This window comes from Pistacia vera, unplaced genomic scaffold (genome assembly GCF_008641045.1).
Source record: "Pistacia vera cultivar Batoury unplaced genomic scaffold, PisVer_v2 Contig729, whole genome shotgun sequence".
NCBI classification, from domain to species: Eukaryota; Viridiplantae; Streptophyta; class Magnoliopsida; order Sapindales; family Anacardiaceae; genus Pistacia; species Pistacia vera.
Genome location: NW_022196589.1, coordinates 232540 through 241836, shown reverse-complemented (window position 1 = coordinate 241836; position 9297 = coordinate 232540). Strand labels below are relative to the sequence as shown.

Genomic DNA, 9297 nt, shown 5'->3' with positions numbered 1-9297 from the left:
ATATATTTAGATAATCCTTTTTAAAATATATTCATATGAAAATATTAATAACTTTTTTTTTTTAAATTTATTTCTATAATAAATAGTAGTATCCCTCTAAGTTAATTATGAGTGTTTGGAGTTGTGACAAAAGGTAGGTGTTTAAATTAAGTCATATAAATTAATAGAGCGTTATAATATATATATCATAAAGTATTTGATTATTTGACTATCTTAGTATTGGAGCTTATTTTATTTTTATTTTAAAAAAAAAAAAAAAAAGGAAGCTAAATCTCCATGGGAATTGCGGAAATATATGATAATTGTCTCAAAACTGAATTCTGACAGAAAGGATTCCTTAATTTCGTGTAAACATTACTTCTTCTTCTTCTTCTCTTCCTATATTTTCTCTATATTAATTATTATCATCATTATTATGATACCATACCAGAGAAGACTTTAATTTCGGAAACTCTTCTAAAACTCTCGTTCTCCGCTGCCCAAAATCAAACTCTGATTAAATTTTCTAATACTTTTCTTCAAAACCCTACAATACAAACCCATTCACCCTTCTTTCCTTTCACACTTCAACTCTTTTTTTGAACTTACCATGGAAGGGAGAGGTGAAGGATATCCTCCTCAATTGTATACTCTAGCTTCTTCTTTTCCACCGGCCGAAAGCTATAGCTATGAATTGCCTTCTTTACGGCAGGTGAATCCTGCAATGCTGCAAAACCAAAACTCTCAAAACCATGTCAGTATTCATCCCCCACCTCAAAACCACTGTGCTCAAATTTCTAACCTCCGAAACCTTTTTTACCAAGACACTCTTCTACCAAATAACTACATGCAAAACCCTAGTTTCCAGAACCCGAACCCGGCCACAATGCAAAATCACCAGGCGGTTCTTTGTTATCCTCCAAACATAAACTCAAACGCAATTTTTTTGTCTGGACAGTACGGCCAGTCAACTCCTCGTCGGTATGGTCGTTTTGATAATGTTTTGTACGGCCAATCTTCTCCTCCGGGTCATCAGTTCCTTGGTAATAATAATAGCTTGTTCATGGATACTCCATCTACTAATAATTACCGTTATTCAACTCCGTCTTCTCCATGCGAAACTCAAGTGTTTAATGATCTTGAGTATAGAATGAGAGGGTTGAGAATTGAGTCCGCACTCCGCAGGGAGGGGACAAACGGCTGCTTATAATCCAAGACATAGCGGAGCTCTATCCAATTTAAGCCATGATCTGAGTGACCTTAGTGGTCCAGACCAATTCAATTTATCTACATTGACTTCCGGTTCCAATTTTAACAATTTCTTGCAGCGGCGGAGTCACTTTAGCTGTGAATTCAGCCGTGAATATTCAGCTGGGCCTAGTTCAAGTCGCAATAGATCCATTAGAGTTGATCTTTTGGGGTCTGCAGGAAGATCCATTAATGAGTCACATATCGTCTTGCCATCTTCATCTTCTAGGGGGAAGGCGAGGGGACGACAACATTCGAGTCACACTTCATTGGAGGAACTCAGAGGTCGTGTATGCTTGGCGGCTAAAGATCAAAAGGAGTGTCGTTTCTTGCAGAAGAAAGTGGATGAGAGAAATCCAATGGATATCACGATCATTTTTATGGAAGTGAAAGATGATTTGCCTGATTTAATGGTGCACCAGTTTGCTAATTATCTTATTCAGAAACTTATTGGAGTGTTAAATGAACAACAAATGACCGAATTCATTCGTTCGGTTGTCAGTTCTGAACAAAGGCTCTTCAGGATTTGCGATGATGTGCATGGGTATAATTAATAAATATTAAGAGGGTTTTGGCGCTCGTTAGTTTAAACTTTTATGTATTTATTTATTTATTTATTTTTCATGTTTTCTCTGTTTCAGAACTCGTGTTATCCAGAAACTGCTGGACTCTAGAGAAATCCTGCAAAGACAATCCTTAAAACCGGAGCAAATATGTATTCTATTGTCAGCTCTGAAAAAAATTGCAGTCAATTTGAGCAAGAGCCCCAATGGCCAACATGTGATTCAACGATGCTTCCACAAATTTTCCAATGAATATACTAAGGTAATAATACGTTTTGCATGCAGTATCAATTACATCAAGATTTTTAAGAAGTTGTTACTTTCCATTGTTGCGTATAGCAATGAAAAATACAACTTAATAATAGTTATCATCAACTTTCATCAGTAAATATAACTTTTTAAATTGTAAAAAGCATATGATACGCCTCAGAATGGAACAGTCTCTAAGCCCGAAAAACGCCTGTGAGCAGGGTAACATATGCTCCCATATATCATATTTAAGGGTTTTTGTTTTGTTGTGAAAGGTTATTACCAATGGATTTTGTGTATTTTTCTTTGTAAATAACATTCCTTCCTAACCACTACTAGTTCGCCTAGTGGTCAACCGAAACTCTTGAATGTATTATTTGAAAGATCTTGAGTTCGATTCACTTGCATTGTTAATAAAGGTCAACTTCAGGGTCGAGGGATTAGTTGAGGTATTATTTTTGCTTGTTTGTCATTGTTTTATTTGACTCATCAAAAGTTGCTTTCATTAGTTCCAAATATTGTTGATTTCTTGGCTTGAATTATCATATATAGTTGGAGAATTATGTGTGGAGCTGTACTAGGCAATTCAGATAAAAAAAACTGTCTTTGGATGACTGATCAGAATTTTCAAAATGACTGACTACACTTATTATTTATAAATAGCATATAGAACCATAAATCCGTTGCTTATGTTTCACAGTACTAGTGAATGTTTTGAAAAGAAAGTATTTAGAAAGACTAGAATTCAGGTGGGTAAATTTTCACTGCTATTTTCCACTTGTAAATATTTTGATATAAACATGAAGGAGCTAGTGGAAGAAATAGTAGAGAGTTGCGTGACTTTAGCAATAGAGAAAAGCGGATGCTGTGTACTGCAACAATGCATATTTCATGCCAAGGAAGAGCACAAGGGACGCCTCATAGCTGAAATTGTCACAAATGCACTTGTCCTATCTGATCATGCTTACGGGTATTTCCCAATTCTCAATTCCAATTACATTAATTCCATCATATATTGTCTTTTCAAAACGCTTCATCGTATTATTTTCTCCTCTTTCAGGAACTATGTTGTGCAGTATATTCTGGAAATTAATATACCTCAAGTTACAGCCGATGTTTTATCGCAGTTTTCCGGGAGTTACTTCACTCTTTCACTAAGCAAGTATGCGAGCAATGTAGTAGAGAAATGTATGAAATTCGCAACAGAGGAACAATTGACTGCCATTGTAAGCGAGATTATTCACCATCCAGACATTTTGGATCTTATGTTGAACAATTTCGGAAACTTTGTTATTCAGTCAGCCTGGAAGCGGTGTAAGGTTAGATCATCCTTACCATGCATATTTCTCGGTTCCAAACATGTCTTCTATAATCTTTTTACCCCCACTCTATTTACTGCACAAGTTAGCTTAATACCTATATCAACCTGAACACTCAAATTCAAATTAAAGATCACATTTGAGGTAACAATGTCAATGCTAAATTAGTTTTACGAAGTTTTAGATCTTTGTCGAGATTAAAATATGTTTGGTACGGTTTATTCAAGTAGAGCTTATAGAATAATATTATAATAGAGTTTTGTATTAAAAAATTATTAGTTATTTGGTTAGAAAAGTAAAAGTACCAAAAAAGAGAAGCATAGTATGAATATTTTAGAAACATTTTTGAAATTTCAATATTTTAAATAAGCTCAAAAAGAGCTTATGGTTTTAGCTTATTCCATAAGTCGTAAAATAGGTTTTTCTTTTAAGTCGTACTGAACAAATTAAGCTTCTTTAGCCTGTAGATAAACCAAACTAACCGGCTTTAATGGAGATTAAGCACTATATGAACTTCCAGAGATCATCTCTTGAAGATCTAAAAGGTCTTAGTGTGACCTTCCAACTATAATGGAACAGCAAAGTCTAAAATGATGATATGATATGGCTTACTTGTGCTTTGCTTCATATGATGGAGCTCTGACAATTTGTTCTTTTTCATCTGAAAAAACAGGGACGGCCACTTGGGCAGACTCTTTTAAATCTTGTTCAAGAACATTATCCATTGCTGCAAAGCCACATGTATGGGAAAAAGGTACTGGAAGGAATCAGAGGAAACAAGAAACGCTGTTTGTAGAGGTAGAGTTTCTCCCTACCAGGACCTCATGGTGTTGTTTACAGCCCTGGGCAGGGTTTATCGGATTCTATTATTCTTGTTGTTTCGGTCATCGTTTTTCTGTTGTCTCGTTACAGAGTTGAGATGTAGGAGAAAATACTCTCCGATATATGTCTATTTGTGTGTGTTTGTGAACTACAAAACAATTGAATTGTATGTTTGTGCTCTTCATCGTTGGTTTTTATATTATTTAGTACGTTAGTCAGAAATTTTCCTATGTAGTTGTGTTCAAAGTGTCATAACTATTGTAGTTTTTTATTTGATGGGGTATTTAAGTGCTTTATTAAATTTTGAGGTTCTAAAAATCTTTGAATCAAGGCCTAATTGTTGCCTATTGAAAACTAAGCAATGAGCAAATGACATATTCCCACCCGAGGTTTAACGGAATCCTAAATTGATATCTTTGATTGCATTTATTCCAAATTCCTATCTTTAAAGTCCTGTCGTTTCTTTTATTTTAAAAGATTCCTAATTTTTCACTATAATGTGGCACACGTTAATGCTTTCTTTGGCAAAACTCAATAACTCATATCTTCACTTGCCGACCTTACTTACCGTTTTCCACCACCTCAAACAGTCATTAACGATGTTAGTTTAAGGGTGAGAATCTAGAATAAATACAATCAGGAGTATCAACTTAGGATTTTGCTAAAGCTCGAGTGGGAATATGTCGCCTACTCTTAAGCAATTGATTGTTATATTCAGGGCACTCGGCCAACCTAATCCAACTCATGGTCTCAAAATCATGGCATGAATATGGTTCAAAAACACTTAAGACCGGATTACTTTGAAAAACAAAGACTTTCATAAACAGACTACTAATGGATTGAATTTCCAATTCTAGAGGATAGCATTCTCTCCAGCATAATAAGATATTCACAACTCGAGTAAATTTAAAATAGAAAGTGATGGAAGGAGAATCCAAATCCAATTTGGATAGGCTGACACCCAATTTTACTATTTAGAAAGGGATCTAAATGGTCAATTTGTTTGAGAATCACACTATGAAAGAAAAACTAACCACCCTTAGCCTTGTCAATCAAAATATTCAAACTCATTCCCTCTATTTACTACCTATTAAAATTGAAAGTCAAATCCAGAAAGCCTCATTCAAAGTTTAGTATTTTAAAATATAGAAATAAAATCTTAACACAGAAATCTTTCTTTGATCCAGAACCAGGAATTGCAAAATAAAGCATCATTCCTTCTGACACAGGAAGAGAGAATCGCTCCACTGAATCAAACAACCTACCATGAATCTCAAACCCAACGTCTACATTTTAAACCATCACTTGCCTCCAGATCAATCCAAGTTTATGATGTAATAGTCGCTAACAAAGGTGACCAGAGAAGAATGACAAGAGGAAACGACTTGATGGTGTTGCCTTAAGGTTTTTCTAGAATTAATATGTTGATAAGGAGCTGGTAACAGGCATATATTAGATATTGCTTTCTTCTCATTTTGGTGACAGGTCCAGTTAGAGCCACACCATGAATTACCGCTTCTCGATAACTCACAACTTTAAGTGCCACACATCAGTGTTTCAATCTCTGAACAATTAAAACACAAGAACAAGAATTGAAATACTTTGAATAACCATATGCATACCTCCAAAGAATCTGCCTGTCTTCCAAACACAGAACAAGCACAAAACACTCTAAAGAAGTCACAAGCAGTTTTCTCAAATTTCACTAGCTGATGAGAGATTCAGCTTCATTAAGAACTAACACAATAACCTAAATACAAGAACTATTACCACGTGTAATGCCATGATGCCACCAGAGTAATGACAAATAGCACGAATCTTATAATAACAAGAAAAAATGCATTTTAAATTATCAATTAATACTCAAATCAGCTAAACCGAAACCATAAACTTTTTCTTTAGCATAAGATCAAAGTATTGACAACACAAACTCATTCAGAATCTGATGAATCCGGGTTGGTGCTCTGCCTCACACTCCTCCTTGTTTGTGCCCCAGACTTTGATAGGTAACTCGACGATTCACCCTCAAAAAAGATGACCTGAGCCTTAGCCAATCTCTCCTCCAGTTCCTCAGTACTGAATTCATCCGTCCCACCGAGCTCATCGAATCCCACCTAATTCAACACTGTTGTGTTAAAAAACAAACCAAAAAAAACAACAGCATTGCACAAATTTGATTATTGATCCAGTAACTTACCACATAATCATCTACTTTAGCATTTTTTATCAGCGCAAGAGTAGGAAGAACAACAATCTTAAGCCTCTCAGCCAAAAAAGGACTTTTCTCAGCATGAATTTTCACAAAACGAGTCTCTATATGTTTCTTCGCCAATATACTCAAATGCTTATCCATCACCTGCGAATCGAAAATTCAAAACGTAAATGTAAATGTAGGGTCATACTTTAGATTCTACCCTTAATTCAATCGTAATCGATTGCAAAGCTCACCTTACAAGGCCAATTGTCGCGATAGAAGTGACAAACGACGCGGTCACTGGCCTTGACGATTGAAAAGAAGTCTTTTTCGACGGGAATCTCCGAGTACTCGCCGTGTCCCAGGGAGATCCAACGGTTGCGCTTCTCCGCCATTTTCTTCATCTGTTGTAGCCGCCGCTCTCTCAGAGCTTCGATATCGTCCATATCGAGCCGATCTAGGGCTGTGATTTCCTCATCCAGTTTGTCCTCCACGGCTTTGGCCACTGTGAGCACTTGCTTTTCCACGATCTGAAATTCGTAATTAAAATAAATTAAATAAATAATTGTATGAATATTAAATATCGAATGTAAGATATAAGTTAAAAAAAAAAAATATTACTTCTTGAACTTTAGAATTATCCATTGTCGTTGAATTAGGGGAAGATGATCTATTCTCTCAGCAGTTCAAAAAGAATCGGAGAGAAGAGACTGAGAGGGATATGTCTAGCTGCGAAAACTGAGCTCGCTTTGGTTCGTGAAAGTTTGGGCGGCAGTGAACTTGGGCTGGGCCTATACCTAAGTAATTTGAAATGAAAGAGGGTCCAGGTGTCCAATTTGGAGTATTACTAATTGCGCATGCTTGTAGAAGGATTGTATATTTGTAAAAGTGGGAAAAAGAGAGGAATCTTTAACATACGAGATATGAAAAGTTAAACTAGGTTGGTATGGCGGTAAATAAGACTTGCTCTCTTTATTAAGTTTTTTTATTGGGTTTATAAGGTAATATACGTAAAAACTAGTCCAAACACTCCGATCATTAAAAAAAAAAAAAAAAAAAAAACTTTTCTCTCGGGTAAGGGCCTTCCTAGGTGGGCGAGTTGTTGCTTAACAGTATGGGATTCAACTTGACTCATTATATTTCACTTCTCTTTTAGGTTCAGCATTCAGAAAGACTTATTTTGTTAGTTCTGTGACTTTAGAATCAGCAGCCAGGATGGTTATTTTGTTAGTTGGGTGACCTGAGAATCAATGTCCAGACAAGTTATATTTTTAATGTGGATCTCATTTCATTTCTGTTTCAGAATCAATGTCGTCCATACCAGATGATAAACTAAAGTAATAAGGTAATGATGAAGTTTAACAGCTCCCTTTGAAAATGAGTAAATTATAAATGGATCCACATGTTTCATTAGAGCCAGAAAGTGTTAATCAGTTTTCTCATTCTAATCGTTTATGCCTTATTCCAACCACCATCTTCTTTGTGAGTTGCAACTATCACTAAATTTGTTCAACTTTTTAAACCTTTTTCCCATCAAAATCACTTTAAGTTGAATCTGGTTATAAAAGAAAAACTAACACATATGTTATTGGGTTACTTGTCAAAGTAAACAAGGGTATTCTAGAAATTAAGGGGTAAATCTATTCCTTCAGCTTTTCGTATATTACACTTTGGTCCACTAACATTTAGTAACTAAACATTTTGAGCCATGTTAGTTTGCACACATCACATCAATAATGGACTTTATACTAGAAAGTTTATGGTATTAGAGACGGAGACAGAATTGCACATCAGATTAGGCTACTTTAAATATGTAGTTTAAAATTATCAACAAAAGTATATAAAAAAAATTATATTAATTGATAACAAGTATAATTAAACTTCGATAAATTAATATTCTTGAGAGCATGAAAATTTATTAATTAATTAATATATTATTTAATCGTATAAATTAATAAATTATTAATTTATCAAGGCATTCTTTATTTTCTTTTTCCATTGTTTTGAACTTAATTCATGTACATATTATATATAATTAATATAGTATAGGGAACAGCAGTTGAAAATAACATCATTAACCTAATTTATAAATAGGATTTAATGTGGTATAAGGAATAACTCATAGTTAATAATGTGACATAGAAATTAATCTATAAAAAATTGTTTAAATTATAAAGTTTAACTTTTAACATTATATCTAAAAATTATTTAAATTNTGAAATTATGATTAAGATAGTTACAGTAACAGTGGTGGGTTGAAGAGGGTGAAACTGTTTCAACAGCTTTTAATTAGAAGGAAAGTAGTCTAGAGTCTGGTAGCTTCGTTTTGGTTTGTCTGATTGTGGGAGTGAAGTAGTGGGATGCATGAGAAGAGTTGTTGAGGTTCAGAGCATTTGTACAAGTGTTAATGTATAACAACTCACTCCACCGCTGTAACCATTCAGCCTTTAATATCGTACGTGACGTGTTATTGTCGTACTCTTTTGGTGTCAAACCAAAAACATCAATCAATAAAAGTGCCTTCCCATGCCGCTGCTGTACTGGAACCCAAGGTTTTCTATAGAGAAAAAATGCCACCATAAATTCCCATTAAAGCTAAGCGTCGTATCTACAATTTCACATAACAGTCAAATAATTTTTTTTCTTTTTTTAAATGATCCGTAACCTTCAGTCTAATTTATACACACTTTAATTAATCTATTAAGACTCTGAAATTATTAACCAAATAAAAAATACAATAATTATCTTTATTAATAACTAAAAACTGATTCAAACTCAAAACTTTTTAAATAATACACAACAAGAGTTTATATCAAATTACTCAATCGTAAATTGAGTAATTTTTTAACCTAACTCATATATATAAATTTATGATAATACTACTCAACACAAGATATATCTCAAAAGTCAAAACTCTAGATCT

General features: G+C 34.3%; 2 protein-coding genes across 2 annotated transcripts; one reads left to right on the top strand and one right to left on the bottom strand.

The window, feature by feature from the left end:
* Window positions 1–589: 589 nt before the first annotated feature.
* On the top strand, window positions 590–4283 carry LOC116114964 (pumilio homolog 12-like). Its single transcript, XM_031401100.1, has 7 exons — window positions 590–1022; window positions 1165–1771; window positions 1869–2052; window positions 2846–3009; window positions 3100–3358; window positions 4032–4112; window positions 4209–4283. Exons 1-7 carry the CDS (start codon window positions 590–592, stop codon window positions 4281–4283), a joined length of 1803 nt encoding a protein of 600 aa, XP_031256960.1.
* A 1493-nt stretch (window positions 4284–5776) lies between these two features.
* LOC116114977 (thioredoxin domain-containing protein 9 homolog) lies at window positions 5777–7156 on the bottom strand. Its single transcript, XM_031401118.1, has 4 exons — window positions 6996–7156; window positions 6629–6904; window positions 6378–6536; window positions 5777–6294 (listed from the first exon to the last, which is right to left on the bottom strand). The coding sequence occupies exons 1-4, from the start codon at window positions 7017–7019 to the stop codon at window positions 6112–6114; spliced, it is 642 nt and encodes a 213-aa protein (XP_031256978.1). The 5' UTR covers window positions 7020–7156; the 3' UTR covers window positions 5777–6111.
* Between the last annotated feature and the right edge of the window lie 2141 nt (window positions 7157–9297).